Source organism: Hemiscyllium ocellatum, chromosome 16 (assembly GCF_020745735.1).
Source record: "Hemiscyllium ocellatum isolate sHemOce1 chromosome 16, sHemOce1.pat.X.cur, whole genome shotgun sequence".
Classification (NCBI taxonomy): Eukaryota; Metazoa; Chordata; class Chondrichthyes; order Orectolobiformes; family Hemiscylliidae; genus Hemiscyllium; species Hemiscyllium ocellatum.
The window spans coordinates 87,314,795-87,342,142 of record NC_083416.1 but is presented as its reverse complement, the minus strand read 5'-3'; the positions used below and the strand labels follow the sequence as shown (position 1 = coordinate 87,342,142).

Sequence of the window (27,348 nt, the reverse complement as noted above, 5' to 3'; positions counted from 1 at the left end):
TCTATTGAGTCCAAACTGATCCTCTGAAGAACATCCTGCCTAAATCCACCCCTCTACCCTATCCCTGTAACCCTGTATTTCCCATGGGCAATCCACCTAACATGCACATCTTTGGAGTGTGGGAGGAAAACGAGTCCCTAGAAGAAATCCACACAGACACAGGGAGAATGTGCAAATTCCACATGAATAGCCACTCGAAGATGGAATCAAATCCATGTCCCTGGTGCAGTGAGGAAGCAGAGCTAGCTACTGAGCCACATGCTGCCTTTTCATAAATCAAATACAAGAAATCAGTGAAAGATGCAGTATATGTAAATCCAGTACAGCATATTCTATCAGCAACTTTACTGAAGCTCTGGTAATGGACTTGAAACATGAAATAAAAGTAAAAAAAACAATCTTTTACTCTGTAGACATGACAACTAGATTTTGACAATCTATGAAGAGATGAGGGAGAAGGCTATTTGTCTCAAAGGCCAACTCAAAGTTGTCACCATTGTAATGTATATGGCCAAGGGATCCAGCAAATTGGAGAGAGAGAGCAGGAGAGTCCTTGGTAAATACAATCAATAGTTACATTTGCTGGATAAGGGATAATCAATTCACCCTTTACTCTCTAACGTCCAGATTATACCAGCCTGGTTTTCCCAAACTTTCCTCATTAGGTAAACCTCCTGCTCCAGATATTTGTCTGGTAAACCTTCTCTGAACTCTGAGGATAAGAAACCGTTTAGAATTCAGCAAAGAAGGACCAATGGATTGATTAAGAAGGGGAAAATACAATATGAAAGAAAACTTGCAAGGAACATAAAGACTGATACAAAGAGTTTCTATCGGTATATGAAGAGAAAGTGACTGGTGAAGACAAATGCAGGTCCCCACAGGCAGAACTGGGGGAATGTGTAATCAGGGACAAAGGAATGGCTGAGCAACTAAATACATACTTTGGTTCTGTCTTTGCAAAAGAGAACACAAATCAGACACCAGAAATGTTGGAGAATGAAGATTTAGTGAGCGGGAAGAACTGAGAGAGATCAATGTTAGTAGAGGAATGGTGCTAGGAAAGAATAGGAGTTAATGTAACTAGTAACTAGTGGGGTGCCACAGGGACCTGTGCTGGGACCCCAGCTATTCATAGTATATATTAATCATTTGGATGAGGGAACAAAAAGTAACATCTCGAGTTTGTAGATGATACAAAGTTGGGTGGGAGGGTGAACTGTAATGAGGATGCAGAGATGATAATTTGGATAGATTAGGCAAGTGGGCAAATCAATGCCAGATGCAGTGTAATTTGGATAAAAGTGAGGATATTCACTTTGGAAGCAAAAACAGGAAGGCAGATTAGTATTTGATTGGCTGTAAATTGGGAGAGGGGAGTGTGCAGTCGGACCTGGGTGTCCTTGTGCACCAGTCGCTGAAGGTAAGTATGCAGGTGCAGCAGGAGGTAAAGAAGGCAAATGGAGTGTTGGCCTTCATTGTGAGAGGGATCGAGTATAGGAGCAGGGATGTGTTGGTGCAGTTATACAGGGCCTTGGTGAGGCCACACCTAGAATATTGTGTGCAGTTTGGTCTCCTTTTCTGAGGAAGGATGTTATTGCTCTCAAGGGAGTGCAGTGAAAGGTTTCCCAGGCTGATTCTGGGGATGGTGGGACTGACATATGAGGAGAGATTGACTAGGTTAGGATTGTTTTTGCTGGAGTTCAGATAAATGAGGGGGAACCTCACAGAGGAGCAGGAGAATCGATGTTTCAGGCATGAGCCCTCCTTTGTGTTGTTTTTTCAGCAACACATTTTCAGCTCTGATCTCCAGCATCTGCAGTCCTCACTTTCTCTGGGAACCTCACAGAGGCTTGTAAAATTCTAACAGGACTATACACGGTAGATGCAGGGAGGATGTTCCTGATGGTGGGAACCAAGAGTCAAGAACCAAGGGTCACAGTCTGAGGATTCTGGGAACCCCATTTAGGACGGAAATGAAGAGATATTTCTTCATCCAGAGAATGGTGAGCCTGTGGAATTCATTACCACATGAAGTAGTTGATGCCAAAACATTGAATGGATTCAAGAGGCAGTCAGATATGGGACAAATGGGATCACAGGTTATGGGGAGAAAGCAGGATTATGCTACTGAGTTAGATGATCAGCCATGATCATGATGAATGATGGAGCTGGCTCAAAGGCCAAATGGCCTCCTCTTGCTCCTATGTTTCCATGAACTTCATCAAATGCACATACATCCTTTCTTAAATAAAGCGACCAATACTGTAGCAGTTCTCCAGATATGGTCCTGTCCTTTATAACTGAAGCAGCTTTTTCAAAATCTAGTGTGATAAAAATTTTCCCACATGTATCCTAATGGAGCTGTTAATTTTGATGGTATGCAGTTCTGCAGGTACCAGTCACACTCTACCTTATACACACTGGCACAGGCAGTAAATATTATTGATCACAATCTGAAGCTAGACTCTGACTGGTAGAGGAGTAAGTGAGGACTGCAGATGATGAAGATCAGAGTCGAGAGTGTGGTGCTGGAACAGCACAACAGGTCAGGCAGCATCCACGGAGCAGGAGAATTGACATTTCGGGCATAAGCCCTTCACTAGAAATTTAAGGGTTTTTGCCTGAAACTTTGATTCTCCTGCTCCATGGATGCTGCCTGACCTGTTGTGCCTTTCCATCACCACACTCTCAATTCTGAATGAGAGAGAAGCATCACTAGTGAATGTGATTTTTATCACAGGTAATATAAGAGATACCAAATAGGGTTGCACATAAACTATCACCCTTATAGGCAGCACTCAGTTCCTTGTGGAACAGGCAGTGAGTGTAGGACTTCCCTCGCCACACAAACACTGGGAACAGGAGAGGCCATTCAGCCCTGGGGTCTGCTCGAGTGTTCAGTTAATCTTATCAACCCGACAACTCAATTAACTCACCTTTGTTTCTCAAAGCACAACATCCTGGCCAGTGGAAAATTGATCAATCTCAGATTTGAAAGAGTCAGTTATCCCAGGGCCCACTGAAATTTGAGGCAGTAATTTCCAGCTCTCTCTGAATCTTCATTTTGAAAAACGGTTTCCTGATTTTTGAACCTGGGACCCTGGTGCTGTGAGGAAGCAATGCTAAACAGTGAGCCACCATGCCACCCCAAGCTATTAGATCCAGTCTATCCTTTTCCATCACTATTTTAAAACTAACAGAATTATGGTAACTGGCCCCAAAGTCCTACCCCACTGACACTTCAGTCACCTGCCCTGCCTTATTTCCAAAGAGCAGGTCAGGTTTTGCTCCTTCCACATACTGAATCAGAAACTTTTTATTATGCATACGTGACAAATTCCTCTTCATCTAAACCCTTAACACCATGGCAGTCTCAGTCTATGTTTGGAAAGTTATAATCCCCAACCATAACAGCTCTATTATTCTTACAGATAACTGAAATCTCCTTACAGATTTGTTTCTCAATTTCCCACTGACTGTTAGAGGGTTTATAATACAATTCCATTAAGGTGATCATCCCTTTCTTATTTCTCAGTTCCACCCAAATAACTTCCCTGGATGTATTTCTGAGAAAATCCTCCCTAAGTACAACTGTAATGCTATCCCTTACCCAAAATGCCACACCCCTCTGCTCTTGCCGCCCCCCCACCCCCCCCACCACCTTTCTATCTTTCCTGTAGCATTTCTATCCTCTAACATTAAGCTGCCAGTCCTTTCCATCTCTGAGCCATGTCTCTGTAATTGCTATGATATCCCAGTCCCCTGTTCCTAACCATGCTCTGAGTTCATCTGCCTTCCCTGTTAGGCCTCTTGCATTGAAATAAATGCAGTTTAATTTATTAGTCCTACCTTTTTCTCTGCTGTGTTCCTACCTGCCTTGACTGTTTGACTCGTTTCTTTTCCCACTGTACCAGTCTCAGATTGATCTCTTCCATCATTATCACATCCCCACTGACATGTCCAGAACTACATAAGCTCAAACAGCAAAGGCAGTAACTGTGTAGATTCATTGCTGTGTCAGAAAGCAGGATAGGTTTCTTTCTCTGACCCTGTCATCTCTGCCTTTATTTGTGTTCCTTTTTTTTAAAGTGCCATTGTTTTGGTCTTTTTACCCCAAAGTTCCAAAATAATGCAACTGTCTATAAAATAGTAATTGCTGCTCCTGCAATTAGAGGAAATCACTTCTAACACCTAAAATATCTCAAAAAGGAGCAGTACTTACAGCCACAATTTTTCCTGTCCTTCATCTTGGATCACCCTAAATCCTTTCTCTTCCTGCCTGTTGTAATTAGCATTTCCCCAGTTTAACACTTTCACCTAAGGACCAGACTCATTGTTGCTACAACTATCTTAAAACTTATGGAGCTAAGATCACTCTTCTCAAAATTCTCCGAGTAAAACGTGAGGTCTGCAGATGCTGGAGATCAGAGCTGAAAATGTGTTGCTGGTTAAAGCACAGCAGGTTAGGCAGCATCCAAGGAACAGGAAATTCAACGTTTCGGGCCAGAGCCCTTCATCAGGAATGGGGATTGGCCCGAAACGTCGAATTTCCTGTTCCTTGGATGCTGCCTAACCTGCTGTGCTTTAACCAGCAACACATTTTCAGCTCTTCTCAAAATTCTCCCACACTGAAACTTCAATCACTTGGCTTGGCTCATTCCCCAGTAGAATGTCTAGTATGGCCCCTTCCCAAGTTGGACTACCTATATCCTATTTCAAGAAACCCTTCTGGCTACACCTTACAAATTCTGCCCCATCTAAGCCCCTTGCAGTAAGGGAATCTTCGTCAATATTGGGGAGGTTAAAATCACCCACAACAGCAACCCTGTTATTTTACATCTTTCCATCATCTGCTTACATATCTGTTTCTCTGTCCGCTGCTAGCTATTGGGAGGTTTATTGTGTAACCGTATCATAGTGATCGCATCTTTCTTATTCCAAGTTTTACCTGAAAGGCCTCTCTGGATGAACTCTCCAAGATGTCCTCTCTTAGTGCAGCTGTGACATCTCACCTGATCAGGAATACAACTCCTCCAGCCCATTTACATCCCCCTCTATCACTCCTGAAACATCTAAACCTGGGAATACTGAGCTGCCTATCTTGCCCTTCTCCAATTGAGTTTCTGTAATGGCTACAATATTATAGTTCCATCTACTAGTCCAGGCTCGAAGCTCATCTGCCTTATCTGCTATACTCCTACCTTTGAAATATATAACCGTATCCTATTGGTTGAGAAGCACTGTCTGCTGGTCTGATTAAAGAAGTTTTTTTAATAAGGACTATGTAATACTAGCCTAGGATCTCAATATTGTGGCCTGTGTCACAACACAAGGATGTTTAGTCTCATCTCACCAATATCCAACAGTTTCACCTGAAATTTAGAAACCTTGCCTAAACATAAGTTAGAATTCCTACAGTTTGGAAACAGGCCCTTCAGCCCAACAAGTACGCACCACCCCTTTGAACAGTATCCCACCCAGATCCATTATCTTACATTTCCCGTGACTAATATATCTAACCTATATATCCCTGAACACTGTGGACAATTTAGAGTGGCTAATTCACCTAACTTGCACATCTTTGAACTGTGGGAAGACACCTGAGCACCCAGAGGAACCCCACACAGACACAGGGAGAATGTGCAAACTCCACACAGACAGCTGCCTGAGGGTAAAATTGAACACAGGTCCCTGGTGCTGTGAAGCAGCAGTGCTGACCACTGAGCCACCGTGCCACCCAATGTTCTCTAGTGATGAGGCGTGCTGCAGTGAGAGTTCCGAAAGGCTGAGACTTAGCAGCGTGTTCTGCTCAGGATACACCCAGGGCTTGAAGTTAGGGTTGTGTCTCTGCTTCCACTCAGGATATTTCAAACAGGCTTTGTAAATCCGCTTCATAGCTGAGAGAAAACAAAGAGTGGGTCTTGTTTGAGGCTTAGAATCATACAACATGGAACAGGTAATTCAGCCCACTAAGTTATCATTTTATAAACTGGCAATTGGAAGCAGTTAATAATAACAATACGAATGAGGGTGAAAGTTGCTCATGTAGTTCATGTCATTGAATCAGACGAAACATTAATCTTTGTACATCTTAAAATGCCATTGGTGAGGGGTGAATCTGCCAACTGGTGCCTTTGAAGGAGTCTGAGTGAATGATGGAGGCTATCAGGATTTTAAAAGAGGCAGTATCCCTTTTGACATTAGCTTCATTGTTTGCTGGTGTTCTCCAATAAAAGCAGCATCCAAACATTACAAAGCTCAGTGGGAATGGGAACAGCTTGCTTCTTTTGTGATGAATGAAAATAAGAAACACAATGATGTAGCAAAATCGCCAGCCAATCCATCCACACCCAGTAACCCACATCGCAGAGCTATACGATAGAGGATGGTTATTATCTTTTGAGGGACCAGGATGGAAAATGCAGCCAAACCTTTAGTGTCTACTCAAAGTAGCTTAATCCTGGATCTAACTGCAGTGTTTGTCAATAAAGACACACCGAACTGTTAATAATTTTAAAGTCTTGTACTATATGGTTTCATTGCTGCAGAGAGAGACTACTCTGACACTTGGTTAGATGTGCGACTTAATGTAAAAGGGATACTGAGTCTTTAATTCCACATAAATGATTCTACCACTTGCATTTTTTAAAAATCTCCTGTCCCTGTGTGTTATGAGTCCTTTGTATAGCTATCCTCCTCATCACTGATGTGAACCTTCTCCTCCGACAAGCTGCTTTCGTCAATGTTCTCTAGTGATGAGGCGTGCTGCAGTGAGAGTTCCGAAAGGCTGAGACTTGGCAGCGTGTTCTGCTCAGGATACACCCAGGGCTTGAAGTTAGGGTTGTGTCTCTGCTTCCACTCAGGATATTTCAAACAGGCTTTGTAAATCCGCTTCATAGCCTAGAGAAAACAAAGAGTGGACCTTGTTTGAGGTTTAGTATCATAGAGTTGTTGAATCATACACCATAGAAGAGGTCATTTAGCCCACTAAGTCTGCACCAATAAAACATTTCATTAAATCTACACCAATGCCACTTTCCAGCTCTTGGTCCATAGCCTTGAATGTTATTACATTTCAAGTACTTTGTAATTATTTTGAGGTTTCTTGCTTCACCTAACCTCCAGATTCCCATCACCCTGAGTGAAGGAGGTTTCTCGCTTCACCTAACCTCCAGATTCCCGTCACCCTGAGAGAAGAAGGTTTCTCGCTTCACCTAACCTCCAGATTCCCGTCACCCTGAGAGAAGAAGGTTTCTCGCTTCACCTAACCTCCAGATTCCCGTCACCCTGAGTGAAGGAGGTTTCTCGCTTCACCTAACCTCCAGATTCCCATCACCCTGAGTGAAGAAGGTTTCTCGCTTCACCTAACCTCCAGATTCCCGTCACCCTGAGTGAAGAAGGTTTCTCGCTTCACCTAACCTCCAGATTCCCGTCACCCTGAGTGAAGGAGGTTTCTCGCTTCACCTAACCTCCAGATTCCCATCACCCTGAGTGAAGGAGGTTTCTCGCTTCACCTAACCTCCAGATTCCCGTCACCCTGAGTGAAGGAGGTTTCTCGCTTCACCTAACCTCCAGATCCCCATCACCCTGAGTGAAGAAGGTTTCTCGCTTCACCTAACCTCCAGATTCCCATCAGCCTGAGTGAAGATCTGTCTAAACCTTCTGCTTTTTGCTTTAAAATTATGTCCCCTTCTTTTCCACAGATGTTCCACAATGTTACACAGATGTTACACAGATGTTGCACAGATGTTCCACAGATGTTACCAGACCTGCTGAGCTCTGCCAGCAATTTTTAAAATTTTGTTTTCTATTAATCCCGGCCATGGATCAACCTTATCTTTTCTATCTGTCTGGTTATTTATCTATCTATTTATTTATATATATAATGTATTGTCACTTGTACCCAGGTACAGTGAAAAGTGGATGACGTCGCCACCTTCAGACGTTATCTTGGATTACAGAATAAATGACTGAATAAACCGTAAAAAATATTAAAATACTGAACAAATTAATTGATACTGATATTATTTAAACTAAAGCAGCTTCAAACGTTCATCTTTCCTTCTCTGTGGCCTTCACTCTCTAAGCTTCTCCAATCGCTGTTGGCTGACATCAATCCCGGGGCCCTGGCAATGTGCTCCTTTCTTGCTTCCACGAGTGCCATTGCATCAATGTCCACTGCCTCTGAGCTGGAGACAACCACGCTGCAGAGGTCCTGTACCTCCTTTGATACTGGGTCGTCTGATGGGTCCTGGCTCCGAGTTGACCAACGAGGTCCTGACTCATCTTCTGATGGAGCAGGGATAGAGATACATGGGACCCTGGCCTCCTGTAGAAGGGCATCAGAAGGAGATCCCAGGGCAGTCAAAACAAAAAAGCTGAAAAGACCATGATTCTGTGTAATCTCCAAGAAGGAGGATGGGAAAAATTTATAGCTGTAACTTTTGCTCCCTTTTTGAGGTATTTTGGGTGTTGGAGGTGATTTCCTTGAATTCCAGAAGCAGCAATTACTGTTTTATATGCTTCTGCAATTGTTTTGGAACTTTGGAGAAAAAAAAATCAAAACAACAGCAGTTTTAAAGGGGAGAAAGACAGACAAAGGCAGCGAGTACATGGTCCATAAGGGGGAGAGAGAAAAGAAACCCACACTGCTAATTGACACAGCAGTGAATCTGCACAGTTACTGCCTTTGCTGTTTGAATTCACGTACAGGGTATCGCTGGACATCGGAGTATGTCTAGGAAAACTTAAACAGCAAAATTCACAAGTGATCTTGGAGGAACCTGTTTGAGAGAGGTTACAGCATAGAAACAGATAAGTGAATAGTTTTGAGTATAGCCTTACTGTAAATGTTGATTGGGAATACTATAGTTCAAGTAGTTTAAATGGATGGGTTTTTGTTCAGTGTGTGCAGGAGGGTTTACTGACACAGTATGTAGACAGGCTAACAAGGGACGATGCCATGTTGGATTTGATATTGAGTAATGAACCCAGCCAGGTGTTAGATAGGGAGGTAAGTGAGCACTTTGGCCACAATTTGGTTATGTTTGCAATAGCAATGGGCAGGGTTAGGTATATACCACAGTGAAAGAGGTGCAACTGGGGGAAAGGCAATTATGATGTGATTAGGCAAGACTTTGGATGCATAGGATGGGAAAGGAAACTGCAAGGGATGGACAAACTTGAAGTGTGGAACTTATTCAAGTAACAGCTACTGTGGGTCTTTGATAAGTATATCCCTATCAGGCACGGAGGTAGTTGTTGACAGAGGGATCCATGGTTTACAAAAGGAGTTGAAGCTCTTGCCAAGAGAAGAAGAAAGCTTACGTGAGGATGAGACGTGACGGCTCAGTTAGGGGGCTTAAGAGTCTTAGGTTAGCCAGAAAAGGTCTAAAGAGAGGGCTAAGAAGAGCCAGGATGGGACATGAGAAGATGTTGGTGGATGGGATTTACCCTCGGATTCTCTGGGAAGCCAGGGAGGAGATTGCAGAGCCTTTGGCTTTGATCTTTATGTCATCACTGTCGACAGGAATAGTGCCAGAAGACAGGAGGATAGCAAATGTTGTTCCCTTGTTTAAGAAGGGGAGTTGGGACAAGCCAGGTAATTATAGGCCAGCAAATGACCTGGATGTGGGTGTAGAAGGATGGATTAGTAAATTTGTAGATGACAATAAGGTAGGCAGAGTTTTGGATAGTGCAGAAGGATGTTGTGGGTTATTGAGGGACATAGATAAGATGCAGAGCTGGGCTGAGCAGTGGCAAATGGAGGTTAATGCAGAAAAGTGTGAGGTGGTTCACTTCAGAAGATGTAAAATTTGTGGCAGTATAGATGTACATAGAGATCTTGGCGTCCAGGAGCATAAATCCCTGAAAGTTGCCATCCAGGTTGATAGGGTTGTTAAGAAGGTATATGGTGTGTTGGCGTTTATTGGTAGGGGGATTGAGTTCGGAGCCATGAGGTCATACTTCAACTGAACAAGATACTGGTAAAGTCACACTTGAAGTATTACGTGCAGTTCTGGTCACTGCATTATAGGAAGGATGTGGAAGCTTTGGAAAGGGTTCAGAGGAAATATACTGGAATGTTGTCTGGTATGGAGGGAAGGTCTTATGAGGAAAGGCTGAGGGAACTGATGCTGTTTCTGTTGGAGAGAAGAAGGTTGAGAGGTGACTTAATCGCAATGTACAAGATAACGAGAGGGTTAGATAGGGTGGACAGTGAGAGCATTTTTCCTCGGATGGTGATGGCTAACACAAGGGGACACAGCTTTAGATTGAGGGGTGATAGATTTACGACAGGTATCAAGAGTAGTTTCTTTACTCAGAGATTAGTAGAGGTGTGGAACAGCCTGCCTGCAACTGTAGTAGACTTGCCGACATTAAAGGCATTTAAATGGGCATTGGACATACATATGGATAATAATGGAACAGTATAGGTTTGATGGGCATCAGATTAAATTCACAGGTCGGTGCAACATCAAGGGCTGAAGGGCCTGTATTGCGCTGTTACGTTCTATGTTCTAACTTTCAAAAGCTGATTGGAGGTAGATGTTTGCAGGTAATGGGGTGGCTAGAAAATGGAAAGCTTTCAGAAATGAGATAACGAGAATCCAGAGATAGGATATTCCTGTCAAGGAAAGGACAGCAGCTATAGGGAATGCAGTATGACTAGAGAAATTGAGGGTCTGATTAAGAAAAAGAAGCAAGCATATGTCAGGTATAGAGAAGAGAGATCAAGTGAATCCTTGGAAGCATATAAAGGCAGTAGGAGTACACTTTTGAGGGAAATCAGGAGGGCAAAAAGGATACAAGAGATGGCTTTGGCAAACAGAGTTAAGGAGAATCCAAAGGGTTTTTATATATACGTTAAGAACAAAAGGGTAACTAGGGAGTGAATAAGGTCCCTCAAAGATCAGCAAGGCAGGAGATGGCAGAGATACCAAATGAGTATTTTACATCAGTGTTTACTGTGGAAAAGAACATGGAAAATATAGAATGTGGGGAAATAGATGGTACCATCTTGAAAAATGTCCGTATTACAGAGGAGGAAGTGCTGGATGTCTTGAAACGCATAAAAATGAATAAATCCCACGACCTGATCAGGTGTACTCTAGAACTCTGTGGGAAGCTAGGGAAGAGATTGCTGGGCCCCTTGCTGAGATATTTGTACCATCTATTGTCACAGGTCAGGTGCCGGAAGACTGGAGGCTCGCTGACGTGGTCACATTATTTAAGAAGGGTGGTAAGGACAATTCAAGGAACTATAGACCAGTGGGCCTGACATTGGTGGTGGGCAAGTTGTTGGAGGGAATCCTGAGGGACAGGATGTACATGTATTTATAAAGGCAAAGACTGATAGGGATAGTCAACATGGCTTTCTGCATGGGAAATCATGTCTCATGAACTTGATTGAGTTTTTTTGAAGAAGCAACAAAATAATTGATGAGGGCAGAGTGGTTGACGTAAGGCATTCGAAAATATTCCCCATAGAACACTAGGTAGCAAGTTTAGATCTCATAGAATACAAGGAGAACTAGCCATTTGTATATAGATCTGGCTCAAAGGTAGAAGACAGAGGGTGGTGGTGGAAGGTTATTTTTTAGACTGGAGGCCTGTGACCAATGGAGTGCCACAAGGATCGATGCTGACTCCACTTCTTTGTATCATTTAAATAAATGATCTGGATATGAACTTAGAACATAGAACAATACAGCACAGAACAGGCCTTTTGGCCCTCGATGCTGCGCCAACCTGTGAACTATTCTCAGCTCGTCCCCCTACACTATCCCAAAATCATCCTTGTGCTTATCTAAGGATTGTTTAAATCGCCCTAAAGTGGCTGAGTTAACGACATTAGCAGGTAGGGCATTCCGCGCCCATACACTCTCTGCATAAAAACCTGCCTCTGACATCTGTCTTAATCTATCACCCCATAATTTATAGTTATGCCCCTCGTACACGCTGACATCATCATCCTAGGAAAACAACTTTCACTGTCTACCCTGTCTAATCCTCTGATCATCTTGTATGTCTCTGTCAAATCCCTCCTTAGCCTTCTTCTTTCCAATGAGAACAGACCCAAGTCCCTCAGCCTTTCCTCATAAGACCTTCCCTCCAGACCAGACAACATCCTGGCAAATCTCCTCTGCACCTTTTCCAATGCTTCCACATCCTTCCCAAAATATGGGGACCAGAACTGTACACAATATTCCAAGTGTGGCCGCACCAGCGTTTTGTATAGTTGCAGCATCATATTGCGGTTCCGGAACTCAATACCTCTACGAACGAAACCTAAAACACCGTATGCCTTCTTAACAGCACTATCCACCTGGATGGCAACTTTCAGGGCTCTATGTACATGGACTCCAAGATCCCTCTGCACATCCACACTACCAAGAATCTTTCCATTGACCCAGTACTCTGCCTTGCTGTTATTCTTCACAAAGTGCATCACCTCACCTTTAGCTGCATTGAACTCCATTAACCACCTTTCAGCCCAATTTTGCAGTTTATCCAAGTCCCCCTGCAACCTGCAACATTCTTCCACACTGTCCACTACTCCACCAACTTCAGTGTCATCTGCAAATTTACTAACCCATCCACCTATGTTATGCCTGCGTCTAAGTCATTTATAAAAATGACAAACAGCAGTGGTCTCAAAACAGATCCTTGTGCCACACCACTTGTAACCGGACTCCAGGCTGAATATTTTTCATCAACCACCACTCGCTGCCTTCTTACAGAAAGCCAGTTCCTAATATAAACTGCTAAATCACCCTCAATTCCATGTCTCTGCATTTTCTCCAACAGCCTACCATGTGGAACCTTATCAAAGGCTTTACTGAAGTCCATGTATACCACGTCAACTGCCCTACCCTCATCTACATGCTTGGTCACCCTCTCAAAAACTCAATGAGGTTTGTGAGACATGACCTGCCCTTGATGAAACCATGTTGACTATCTGAAATCAAATTGTTGCTTGCTAGATGATTATAAATCTTATCTCTTATAATCCTTTCCAAAACTTTTCCTACAACAGAAGTAAGGGTCACTGGTCTATAATTACCTGAGTCAATTCTACTACCCTTCTTGAACAAGGGCACAACATTTGCAATCCTCCAGTCCTCTGGTACCAAGTCTATAGACAATGATGACTCAAATATCAAAGCCAAATGTTCTGCCATCTCCTCCCTAGTTTCCCAGAGAATCCTTGGATAATCCCATCCAACCCAGGGGAGTTGTCTACTTTCACTCCTTCTAGAATTGATAACACCAGTTCATAACTAACCTCAATACAAGGTTTGTGCGAAGATTTGTAGCTCGGGTGCTCGTTGTTGTGGTTCTGTTCGCCGAGCTGGAAGTTTTTGTTGCAAACGTTTCGTCCCCTGGCTAGGAGACATCATCAGTGCTCTGGAGCCTCCTGCGAAGCGCTTCTTTGATGTTTCTTTCGGTATTTATAGTGGTCTGTCTTTGCCGCTTCCGGGTGTCAGTTTCAGCTGTCCGCTGTAGTGGTTGGTATATTGGGTCCAGGTCGATGTGTTTGTTGATGGAGTTTGTGGATGAATGCCATGCCTCTAGGAATTCCCTGGCTGTTCTCTGTCTGGCTTGCCCTATGATAGTAGTGTTGTCCCAGTTGAATTCATGTTGCTTGTTGTCTGAGTGTGTGGCTACTAGGGATAGCTGGTCGTGTCGTTTCGTGGCTAGTTGATGTTCATGTATGCGGATTGTTAGCTGTCTTCCTGTTTGTCCTATATAGTGTTTGTGCAGTCCTTGCATGGTATTTTGTAAACTACATTAGTTTTGCTCATGTTGGGTATTGGCTCCTTTGTTCTAGTAAGTTGTTGTCTGAGCGTGGCTGTTGGTTTGTGTGCCGTTATGAGTCCTAAGGGTCGCAGTAGTCTGGCTGTCAGTTCTGAAACGCTCCTGATGTGTGGTAGTGTGGCTAGTCCTTTTGGTTGTGGCATGTCCTCGTTCCATGGTCTATCTCTTAGGCATCTGGTGATAAAGTTGCACGGGTATCCGTTTTTGGCGAATACCTTGTATAGGTGTTCCTCTTCCTCTTTTCGCAGTTCTGGTGTACTGCAGTGTGTTGTGGCTCTTTTGAATAGTGTCTTGATGCAGCTTCGTTTGTGTGTGTTGGGGTGGTTACTTCCATAGTTTAGGACTTGGTCTGTGTGTGTTGTTTTCCTGTGTACCTTTGTGGTGAATTCTCCGTTCGGTGTTCTCTGTACTATCACGTCTAGGAATGGGAGTTGGCTATCCTTTTCTTCTTCTCTCGTGAATTGGATTCCTGTGAGTGTGGCGTTGATGATCCGGTGTGTTTTTTCTATTTCCATGTTTTTGATGATTACAAACGTGTCATCGACATATCTGACCCAGAGTTTGGGTTGAATTTGTAGTAGGGCTGTTTGTTCTAACCTTTGCATAACCTCCTCTGCTATGAGTCCCGAGATTGGTGATCCCATGGGTGTTCCGTTGATTTGTTCGTATATCTGATTGTTGAATGTAAAGTGTGTAGTGAGGCACAAGTCCAGTAGTTTAAGTATGCCTGTTTTCTGTTCTGTATGTCCAGTAGGTTGGCTATTGTTTCTCTGGCAAAGGTTTTGTCAATCGAAGTGAACAGTGCCGTAACGTCGAATGAGATCATGGTTTCTTCTTTGTCTATGTGTGTATTCCTGATGGCGTCCAAGAATTCCTGTGTTGATTGTTTGGAGTGTTTGGATCCGTTGACCAGGTGTTTCAGTTTCTGTTGTAGTTCTTTGGCCAGTTTGTATGCTGGTGTCCCTGGTAGTGATACTATGGGTCTGAGTGGGATGTCTGGTTTGTGTACTTTGGGTAGTCCATAGAATCTGGGGGTGTTGTTGCTTTCTGGTTTCATTCTTTGTAGGTCAGCTTTGGTTATCTGTCCGTTTTTTTGTAGATTCCTTAGTGTGTTATTTATTCTATTGGTGAGTTGTGGTGTGGGGTCAGAATCCTTTATTTGGTAGGTGTTGGTGTCTGCTAGTAGGTGTTGTGCTTTTTTGATGTAATCTGATTTATCTAGGATGACAGTCATTCTGCCTTTATCTGCTGGTAGTATGATTATGTTCTTATCATTTCTTAGTGCTTTCAGTGCTTCCCTCTCCTTGGTGTTGAGGTTATGTGTTTGTCTTTTTCTTATCATCATAGGTACGACCGTTTGTATGGAATGAAACCTGAAAGCAACAACACCCCCAGATTCTATGGACTACCCAAAGTACACAAACCAGACATCCCACTCAGGCCCATAGTATCACTACCAGGGACACCAGCATACAAACTGGCCAAAGAACTACAACAGAAACTGAAACACCTTGTCAGCGGATCCAAACACTCCATACAATCAACACAGGAATTCTTGGACGCCATCAGGAATACACACAAAGACAAAGAAGAAACCATGATCTCATTCGACGTGACGGCACTGTTCACTTCGATTGACAAAACCCTAGCCAGAGAAACAATAGCCAACCTACTAGACATACAGAACAGAAAACAGGAGGCGGAACCTATCAACAAAGACGGCATACTTAAACTACTGGACTTGTGCCTCACTACACACTTTACATTCAACAATCAGATATACGAACAAATCAACGGAACACCCATGGGATCACCAATGTCGGGACTCATAGCAGAGGCAGTTATGCAAAGGTTAGAACAAACAGCCCTACCACAAATTCAACCCAAACTCTGGGTCAGATATGTCGATGACGCGTTTGTAATCGTCAAAAACACGGAAATAGAAAAAACACACCGGATCATCAACGCCACACTCACAGGAATCCGATTCACGAGAGAAGAAGAAAAGAATAGCCAACTCCCATTCCTAGACGTGATAGTACAGAGAACACCGAACGGAGAATTCACCACAAGGGTACACAGGAAAACAACACACACAGACCAAGTCCTAAACTATGGAAGTAACCACCCCACCACACACAAACGAAGCTGCATCAGGACACTATTCAAAAGAGCCACAACACACTGCAGCACACCAGAACTGCGAAAAGAGGAAGAGGAACACCTATATAAGGTATTCGCCAAAAACGGATACCTGTGCAACTTTATCAACAGATGCCTAAGAGATAGACCACGGAACGAGGACATGCCACAACCAAAAGGACTAGCCACACTACCATACATCAGGAGCGTTTCAGAACTGACAGCCAGACTACTGCGACCCTTAGGACTCATAACGGCACACAAACCAACAGCCACGCTCAGACAACAACTTACTAGAACAAAGGAGCCAATACCCAACATGAGCAAAACTAATGTAGTTTACAAAGTACCATGCAAGGACTGCACAAAACACTATATAGGACAAACAGGAAGACAGCTAACAATCCGCATACATGAACATCAACTAGCCACGAAACGACACGACCAGCTATCCCTAGTAGCCACACACTCAGACAACAAGCAACATGAATTCAACTGGGACAACACTACTATCATAGGGCAAGCCAGACAGAGAACAGCCAGGGAATTCCTAGGGGCATGGCATTCATCCACAAACTCCATCAACAAACACATCGACCTGGACCCAATATACCAACCACTACAGCGGACAGCTGAAACTGACACCCGGAAGCGGCAAGGACAGACCACTATAAATACCGGAAGGAACATCAAAGAAGCTCTTCGCAGGAGGCTCCAGAGCACTGATGATGTCTCCTAGCCAGGGGACGAAACGTTTGCAACAAAAACTTCCAGCTCGGCGAACAGAACCACAACAACGAGCACCCGAGCTACAAATCATCGCACAAACCTTGAACACTTATGGGCGAGAGACGCTGAGACAAGCCAGGAAATGGGAATCCTGCGCTAACCGCCTAAGCGCCACATATGAACAACTCCGGTTCCTACACGAATGCCGAAAGAATCAAATCCTTCCACAATGCGTCAGGTACAGACCACGAGTCAATAATCCACAAGCCAGGGAAACAGCCAAGCAGAACGGACTCAGGATGATCCAGGTAATGATTACAGACGCTCACAACCGACTGCACAAATACAAACAAGAAATTGTGCGCCAAAAGTCGTTAATTTCAAAAACCACTAATCATGAATGGACCTGGACCATAGAACAGGCTGTCACTATAGGACAGAACAGGACAACACACCGCAAAAAAACGGCACTAAAAGAAAAAATGGCCAAACTAACACACAAAAAAGAGGACACTACAACACACACCTGGGTTAAAAACCTCTCCCACAGACAGCTCACAGACATGGAAAGAACTATACTGGCCAAGGGACTCAACTACAACCACAGGGATGCCAAGACAGCAGACTTCCTAGCAGCACTAGAATGCACACTCAGGAACAATGGACTGACAGAAGAGACACAACAAACAGTGAGACAAATGGTCGTACCTATGATGATAAGAAAAAGACAAACACATAACCTCAACACCAAGGAGAGGGAAGCACTGAAAGCACTAAGAAATGATAAGAACATAATCATACTACCAGCAGATAAAGGCAGAATGACTGTCATCCTAGATAAATCAGATTACATCAAAAAAGCACAACACCTACTAGCAGACACCAACACCTACCAAATAAAGGATTCTGACCCCACATCACAACTCACCAATAGAATAAATAACACACTAAGGAATCTACAAAAAAACGGACAGATAACCAAAGCTGACCTACGAAGAATGAAACCGGAAAGCAACAACACCCCCAAATTCTATGGACTACCCAAAGTACACAAGCCAGACATCCCACTCAGACCCATAGTATCACTACCAGGGACACCAGCATACAAACTGGCCAAAGAACTACAACAGAAACTGAAACACCTGGTCAGCGGATCCAAACACTCCATACAATCAACACAGGAATTCTTGGATGCCATCAGGAATACACACATAGACAAAGAAGAAACCATGATCTCATTCGACGTGACGGCACTGTTCACTTCGATTGACAAAATCCTAGCCAGAGAAACAATAGCCAACCTACTGGACATACAGAACAGAAAACAGGAGACGGAACCTATCAACAAAGACGGCATACTTAAACTACTGGACTTGTGCCTCACTACACACTTTACATTCAACAATCAGATATACAAACAAATCAACGGAACACCCATGTGATCACCAATCTCGGGACTCATAGCAGAGGCAGTTATGCAAAGGTTAGAACAAACAGCCCTACTACAAATTCAACCCAAACTCTGGGTCAGATATGTCGATGACACGTTTGTAATCGTCAAAAACACGGAAATAGAAAAAACACACCGGATCATCAACGTCACACTCACAGGAATCCGATTCACGAGAGAAGAAGAAAAGGATAGCCAACTCCCATTCCTAGACGTGATAGTACAGAGAACACCGAACGGAGAATTCACCACAAGGGTACACAGGAAAACAACACACACAGACCAAGTCCTAAACTATGAAAGTAACCACCCCAACACACACAAACGAAGCTGCATCAGGACACTATTCAAAAGAGCCACAACACACTGCAGTACACCAGAACTGCGAAAAGAGGAAGAGAAACACCTATACAAGGTATTCGCCAAAAACGGATACCCGCGCAACTTTATCAACAGATGCCTAAGAGATAGACCACGGAACGAGGACATGCCACAACCAAAAGGACTAGCCACACTACCATACATCAGGAGCATTTCAGAACTGACAGCCAGACTACTACGACCCTTAGGACTCATAACGGCACACAAACCAACAGCCACGCTCAGACAACAACTTACTAGAACAAAGGAGCCAATACCCAACATGAGCAAAACTAATGTAGTTTACAAAACACCATGCAAGGACTGCACAAAACACTATATAGGACAAACAGGAAGATAGCTAACAATCCGCATACATGAACATCAACTAGCCACGAAACGACACGACCAGCTATCCCTAGTAGCCACACACTCAGAAAACAAGCAACATGAATTTGACTGGGAAAACACTACTATCATATGGCAAGCCAGACAGAGAACAGCCAGGGAATTCCTAGGGGCATGGCATTCATCCACAAACTCCATCAACAAACACATCGACCTGGACCCAATATACCAACCACTACAGCGGACAGCTGAAACTGACACCCGGAAGCGGCAAGGACAGACCACTATAAATACCGGAAGAAACATCAAAGAAGCGCTTCGCAGGAGGCTCCAGAGCACTGATGATGTCTCCTAGCCAGGGGACGAAACGTTTGCAACAAAAACTTCCAGCTCAGCGAACAGAACCACAATAACCTCAATACATTTTAGTCTAATATCTCGTACCACATTCTTCGCCTCAACAATATTCTCCTTTGCCTGAGTGCAAACCGATGAGAAATGTTCATTTAGTACCTCTCCACAGGGTCCACACACAACTTCCTAATTCTGTCTTTGATTGGCCCTATTCCTACCCTAATCATCCTTTTATTCCTCACATACTTATAGAAAGCTTAAGGGTTCTCCTGTATTCTATTTGCTAAAGACTGCTCGAGGTATGGTTAGTAAGTTTGCACATGACACCAAAATTGGAGGTGTAGTGGACAGTGAGGAATATACCTCAGATTACAATAGGATCTTGATCAGGTGACCCAATGGGCTGAGGAGTGGCAGATGGAATTTAATTTAGATAAATGCAAGGTGTTGTATTTTGGGAAAGAAAATCTTAACAGGACTTATACACTTTGTTAAGGTCCTTGGGAGTGCTGCTGAACAAAGAGACCTTAGAGTGCAGGTTCAAAGCTCCTTGAAAATTGAGTCATATGTAGATAGGATAGTGAACAAGGCATTTGGTATGCTTTCCTTTATTGGTCAGAGTATTGAATATAGGAGTTGGGAGGTCATGTTGTGGATGTACAGGATGTTGGTTAGGCCACTTTTGAAATATTGCGTGCAATTCTGGTCTCCTTCCTATCGGAAGGATGTTGTGAAACTTGAAAGGGTTCAGAAAAGATTTACAAGGATGTTGCCAGGGTTGGAGGATTTGAGCTACAGGGAGAGGCTGAACAGGCTGGAGCTGTTTTCCCTGGAACATCGGAGGCTGAGGAGTGACCTCATAGAGGTTTAGAGAATCATGAGGGGCATGGATAGGGTAAACAGACAAAGTCTTTTCTCTGGGGTCGGGGAGTCCAGAACTGGAGGGCATAGGTTTAGGGTGAGAGGGGAATGATATAAAAGGGACCTAAGGGTCAAGTTTTTCACACAGAGGGTGGTGTGTTTATGGAATGAACAGTCAGAGGAAGTGGTGGAGGCTGGTACAATTTCAACATTTGAAAGGCATCTGGATGGGTATATGAATAGGAAGGGTTTGGAGGGATATGGGCCGAGTGCTGGCAAATGGGACTAGAATAGGTTGGGATATCTGGTCGGCATGGATGAGTTGGACCGAAGGCTCTGTTTCCGTGCTGTACATCTCTATGACTCTGTAACAATAATGTAGCCATGTGAGTTCAGCAGAACCTGCTGCCTGAACCATGAGCAGCTGAGCCCCACACTCAGGGGACAATTGCATGTCCTTGCCCCATATCATCATCTACGCCTAGAAGAGAAAGGAATCCCCACATTGGGGGAACTGGCCATTCAGCCGAACAAGTTCACACTGACCCTCTGAACAGCATCCCATCCATATGCATTTTCACAAGTAGCCTGTCTTGCCACCTTCAGGAATTTGTTGATCAACACCCAAGATCCCTTTGTTCCTAAGACCATAAGACCATAAGACATAGGAGTGGAAGTACGGCCATTTGGCCCATCGAGTCCACTCTGCCATTCAATCATGGCTGATGGGCATTTCAACTCCACTTACCAGCGTTCTCCCCGTAGCCCTTAATTCCTCATGACAACAAGAATCTATCAATCTCGGCCTTGAAGACATTTAGCGTCCCGGCCTCCACTGCACTCCGTGGCAATGAATTCCACAGGCCCACCACTCTCTGGCTGAAGAAATGTCTCCGCATTTCTGTTCTGAATGGACCCCCTCTAATTCTAAGGCTGTGTCCACGGTCCTAGTCTCCTCGCCTAATGGAAACAATTTCCGAGCGTCCACCCTTTCCAAGCCATGTATTATCTTGTACGACTCTATTAAGTCTCCCCTTAATCTTGTAAACTCCAATGAATATAATCCCAGGATCTTCAGCCGTTCCTCATATGTTAGACCTGACATTCCAGGGATCATCCGTGTGAATCTCCGCTGGACACGTTCCAGTGCCAGTATGTCCTTCCTGAGGTGTAGGGACCAAAACTGGACTCAGTACTCCAAATGGGGCCTAACCAGACCTTTATAAAGTCTCAGTAGCACATCTCTGCTTTTATATTCCAACCCTCTTGAGATAAGAGACAACATTGCATTCGCTTTCTTGATCACGGACTCAACCTGCATGTTTACCTTTAGAGAATCCTCGACTAGCACTCCCAGATCCCTTTGTACTTTGGCTTTACTAATTTTCTCACCATTTAGAAAGTAATCTATGCTTTTATTCTTTTTGCCAAAGTGCAAGACCTCGCACTTGCTCACGTTAAATTCCATCAGCCATTTCTTGGACCACTCTCCCAACCTGTCTAGATCCTTCTGTAGCCTCCCCACTTCCTCAGTACTACCTGCCTGTCCACCTAACTTCGTATCATCGGCAAACTTCGCTAGAATGCCCCCAGTCCCCTCATCCAAATCATTAATATAAAATGCGAATAGTTGTGGCCTCAACACTGAACCCTGCGGGACACCACTCGTCACCGGCTGCCATTCTGAAAAAGAACCTTTTATCCCAACTCTCTGCCTTCTGTTAGACAGCCAATCCTCAATCCATCCCAGCAGCTCACCTCGAACACCATGGGCCCTCACCTTGCTCAACAGCCTCCCGTGTGGCACCTTATCAAAGGCCTTTTGAAAGTCTAGATAGACCACATCCACTGGGTTTCCCTGGTCTACCCTACTTGTCACCTCTTCAAAGAATTCCAACAGGTTTGTCAGGCATGACCTCCCCTTACTAAATCCATGTTGACTTGTTCTAATCAGACTCTGCTCTTCCAGGAATTTAGAAACCTTATCCTTAATGATGGATTCTAGAATTTTACCAACAACCGAAGTTAAGCTAATTGGCCTATAATTTTCCTCTGAGCTTCCTAACATTTTGCCATTCATTAAGTTCTCCCTTGTTTTGTTCCTTCTGTCAAAGTGCATTACCTGACATTTATCAGGGTTAAATTCCATCTGCCACTGATATGCCCATCTGACCAACCCTAATCTTCCAGTCACCTAAATCATTTTTCATCACTGCCATACACTTGGCCTATCTTATCTTTTCCTGCACATTCTCATCTACATCATTTGTATCTATCATAAACAAGAATGGATCCTGATCCCTGTGTTATCCGACTGGATACAGGTCTCCAGTCACAAAGCAACATTTTATCACCACCCTCTGTCTCTTGCCACTAAGGTGATTTTGGATCAAACTTGTTAAATTTCTCTGGATCCCATGAGCCTGTATCTTATTTATTAATCTACCATTTCAAAGGCCTTGCTTAAATCAATATAAACTACATCAACTGCACTACCCTCATTGATACACTTGGTCACCTTCATGAAAGGTTCAGCCAGATTTGTTATGCATGCCCTTCCTCTGACAAAGCCATGCTGACTATTCCTGATCAAACCTTACTATCCAAGTGGAGATTAATTCTGTACTTCAGGATTTTCTCCAATAGGTTCCCTATCACTGATGTGAGACTCATCAGTCGGTAATTCCCTGGTTTATCTCTACCACCTTTTTAAAAAAAAATTATGATCATTGATAATCACTTCTTTTTGATTAAAAATAATATCAGGATGGCAGCAGTGGAGTAGCAGGGCAGTGTGTGGGCTCATCAACTCAGGAGCCCGTAGCTCACCCACTCTGTTTGTTTTTACAGTTTGTCTTTACTTTGCCTGTTTTGAATGTTTCCAATTAGTATAGTTAATATCTAAATTCATCTTACCTTCATTTAACAGCTTCAGCTGAGACTCTGTCCTGATCCAGTGAAGGGGTGACTTCCAGTGGTCCTGAATAGTGGTCTTTTCTGGTGTGGTGGGCTCAGCCCTGTGCTGTGGTACCCTGATGTAGTGGGTTTTTCCCCAGTGTGGTGGTCCCAGCCCTGTAGCGTAGTGTCCTGACGCAGTGGTTTTTTTCCCAGTGCAGAGATCTCCTCAGCGGTCCAGCTTAATCTTTGTCGAACACTTCTGGCCTGGTGGTGCGATGGCTCCGCGTGGTGTTTTCATTCCAGAGGTGGTGGTCTTGGCGGCAGTTTTTCCTGGTTGTGCCTTTTCAGCCCAGTTTTTCTGATGGCTCAGTGTTTGGGTTTTGGCCCAGTATAGAGTTCTCATCATGGGTTGATGGCCTCATTCCAACTGTGTGTAAAATCTCTTGATCAACTTTCTCTGAGGCCAGAGCCATTGAATGGACTTTGATGAACTTTTGTCTTAAATTTACTTTTATTGTTACTTATGAATGTACTTATGATTTCTGTTATTAATACAGGTGCCATGATTGGGTGACTTTCCCACTTTTCACTGTATTTTTCTTGTAATGTACATGTGACAATAGCATCTATATCTATATATACTTTGATAACTATATATTCTTCTATATCTAAATATACTTCTACATCTATATATACTTGAAAATGACTTGTATTAACAGAGTTAAAAGGAACACAACACCAGGTTATAGTCCAGCAGATTTATTTGGAAGTACCCTATACTCCTGATGAAGGAGCAGCACACTGAAAGCTAGTATTTCCAAACAAACTTGTTGGCCTATAACCTGGCATTGTGTGATTGTTAACTTTGTCTACCTCAGTCCAACACCGATCATCTTTATATAATTGCGTTAACACGGGAGGTAAATTTGAAATCAGGTTTCTGCCACTCTTTTAATATTTCAGGAGCTGCTCCCAGACCTCTGGCTCCACTTCAGACTCTTCTTCCTGACTGTTGGTCACCCAGTGCAGGTTAGAGGGACCTCCGTGCAGTGTGGCCAAAGTGATCAAGGTTGGGGATGGTCCAAGAGAGTGGTGCCACTGTCTGTCTTTGGATTTGTGTACAAATGGCTTTGGAGAAGAAACGTGCAGCCTGAGATTTTTTTATGACACTGTGCTGCAGTGGGTCATAATAATATCATTTATATTTTATTCTGGCCTTCTGTGCTTTCCTAATATTAATCCTTCACTGGTCATGGTTGTGCATTCAGATACCGAGAGCCCGAGGTTCTGGCATTCCCTCCCTATAACCTCTGTCCCTCCTTTTAAATGGTCCTTGAAACTAACCTGATTGTCAATGCTCTTCATCCCCTGTGTGTAGATCAGTGTTGAACTGTGTTTGATAACATTCCTGCAAAATGCCAACAGTTGACTTATTGGGTTAAAGATTTTGTAGAAATGTGAGTTGTTGCTGTTTTGACATTTTCTTCAGGTTTAAATTCTTTTATTATGGGGTCAGTTTTGTGTGTATTCTGGAGGGTGCCTCTTCCAGTTTATTTGAAGAATAAACATTAATTTTCTGATAATGAATATCTCATTGTCTCAAACTCAATTCAGCAGGTGGCATCACTTTGGATTGGTTCAAGCCGTTGACTGAGCAACCCTCATTCTCATGGGAGATGGTGCGGTGATGGTAATATCAGTGGGTGCATCATTAGAATCCCAGACTCTTGTTTTGGGAATGTGAGTTGGAATCCCACTATGGCAGATGTGATTTGGAGACACCGGTGTTGGATTGGGGTGTAGAAAGTTAAAAATTACACAACACTAGGTTATAGTCCAACAGGCTTATTATGGCAGATGGTTCACCCTTTAATTGAATAAAATCTGAAATGAAATGTTGACCAAATGGTGACCATATAACTATTGTTAATTGACATAAACCTCATCTGATCAATCAGTGACCTGTAGGGAAGCAAATATGCCATTCTTATACAGACTAATCTAGTTCTGACTCCAGACCCACACGTGACCCTCTGGACAATTAGGGATGGGCAATGCTGGACCCATATCCCATGAACAAATAAAATTCTTACCTTGGGAGCTACAAACTGGGAAACTCTATTCACAACCCATTTTGGTAATGAACCTGTGAAATATAAAGGAAACAATTTAACATAAACACGTGAGGAATTTAATCATCCAAAACCATTTTGCTGCTGGCAATGAATTTGATTTCTGCTGGAAAAATAAAACTTCAAGGTTCAAAGAGAAAAGATTTTTTTTAGATTAGATTAGATTAGACTTACAGTGTGGAAACAGGCCCTTCGGCCCAACAAGTCCACACCGACCCGCCGAAGCGAAACCCACCCATACCCCTACATTTACCCCTTACCTAACACTACGGGCAATTAGGCATGGCCAATTCATTTGACCCGCACATTTTTTGGAGTGTGGGAGGAAACCGGAGCACCCGGAGGAAACCCACGCAGACACGGGGAGAACGTGCAAACTCCACACAGTCAGTCGCCTGAGTCGGGAATTGAACCCGGGTCTCAGGCGCTGTGAGGCAACAGTGCTAACCACTGTGCCACCGTGCCGCCCACTATGGGTTGAAAAATGCTCTCCCCACATTCAGATTTAGCTGTAACCATAGATTAGCATCTCACAGCAGGACAGTAAATGAAGAGGAAAGATAAACTCAGTCTTTGCTGGCATTCTCCACTCAGTTGGACTATGACCTCATTACGGCACCTCACCCTCCTTCAAAACAGAGCTGCAGTCACTCTGTGACATCTTTGACCCTGGTACTGTACAGGGTCATGCAATTTTCCCAATATATTTATTATTGGTAAATTGTCAGGAAAGAAAAGTGGTTACCCTGATTGTCATGACTGGTACCTTACGACATCTGCCTCCTCTGCAGGGTTGTTGGAGGCATTTTGCTGCCATCAATCCTCCTTTATCTAAGCTGTCTCCAAGTCCTAACTATTGATCAGTGGTAAAGGATAGACCACTGGTGAGTCGAAATCAAAGAGATACTTGTCTCAGTTAGTATGGTGACTTATTGCTTGATAGGAACAATCACAACTCATACAATCAGGCAGGAATAATTACTAATACTTCTATAGGGAGTGATACAGAATATATCTGCTCCCTATAAAGGCTGAAGTCACTGATGTGACATCATCAAATAGGGTGAGCTCAATATAACATGAAAATGAGCTCCTTCAGAACCATAACCCTTTCACAATCTTGGAACATCCTAATTGTTTTGCAAGCCAAGGAGTAGAGTTTTTTAAAAGTGTCATCTCTGCTGAAGGAAAAGGAGCAGATAAATGTACACAGCAAGATCCAGGAACATTAATATGATAATGACCAATCATCTATTCTTCGGTGATATTGAAATAAGGAAAAGTATTGACCAGGACACTAAGGATAACCTATTTGCTCTGGTCTCCTGTCCATCCTGCTTTTGATTATGCATATACCAGATAGCCTGCTTATGAATGTTTGGCTGAGCTTCAGTTCCTAATGCATTTAGTTCTGCAGCAAGATTGATAGAGCTGCAGAGAGGAGGACAGGTTTTGTTCGATTGACATTTTGATTCCCTTGTCTTATGATGTACATTCTTTGTAATTTTCCAACACATATGTATTTATCTACTCAACATTAAGAGGCTAAAGTGATCAAAAGCTTCTGATGTTAATATTATGAAAGGCTGTGAATAAATGACAGCTTTATGAGAGGGCTGATGTAATTAAAAATGAATGGTAAAGTTTTCTTTTATAGAACATAGAAACATACAGCACAGAACAGGCCCTTAGGCCCACGATGTTGTGCCGAGACTTAATCCTAATGTAAAATTTAGTAACTTAACCTACACACCCCTCAACTCACTGCTATCCATGTGCATGTCCAGCAGTCACTTAAATGTTCCCAATGACTTCGCTTCCACCACATCAGCTGGCAACGCATTCCATGCGTTCACAACCCTCAGCATAAAGAACCTACCTCTGATGTCTCCTTTATACCTTCCTCCTAATATCTGCAAACTATGACTTCTCATACTAGTCAATCCTGCCCTGGGGAAAAGTCTCTGGCTATTGACTCTATCAATTCCTCTCATTATCTTGTACACCTCGATCAGGTCTCCTCTCTTCCTCCTTCTCTCCAGAGAGAAAAGTCCGAGCTTATTCAGCCTTTCTTCATAAGGCAAGTCCTCCAGTCCAGGCAGCATCCTGGTAAACCTTCTTTGCACCCTCTCCAAAGCCTCTGTATCTTTCCTATAGTAGGGCGACCAGAACTGGACACAATATTCCAAGTGTGGTCTCACCAGGGACTTGTAGAGCTGCAGCAAAACCTCACAGCTCTTAAACTCAATC

General features: G+C 43.5%; 1 protein-coding gene across 1 annotated transcript in view; it reads right to left on the bottom strand.

Moving 5' to 3' along the window:
- Positions 1-4,585: 4,585 nt before the first annotated feature.
- The window catches only part of stard15 (StAR-related lipid transfer (START) domain containing 15), a 161,544-nt gene continuing 138,781 nt past the window's right edge, over positions 4,586-27,348 (bottom strand). The window contains exons 5-6 of the mRNA XM_060836964.1: positions 25,060-25,112; positions 4,586-6,903 (exon numbers count right to left, since the gene is read on the bottom strand). Coding sequence (XP_060692947.1) covers positions 6,673-6,903; positions 25,060-25,112 — 284 coding nt within the window. The 3' untranslated portion in view covers positions 4,586-6,672. The remainder of the gene's footprint in view (positions 6,904-25,059; positions 25,113-27,348) is intronic.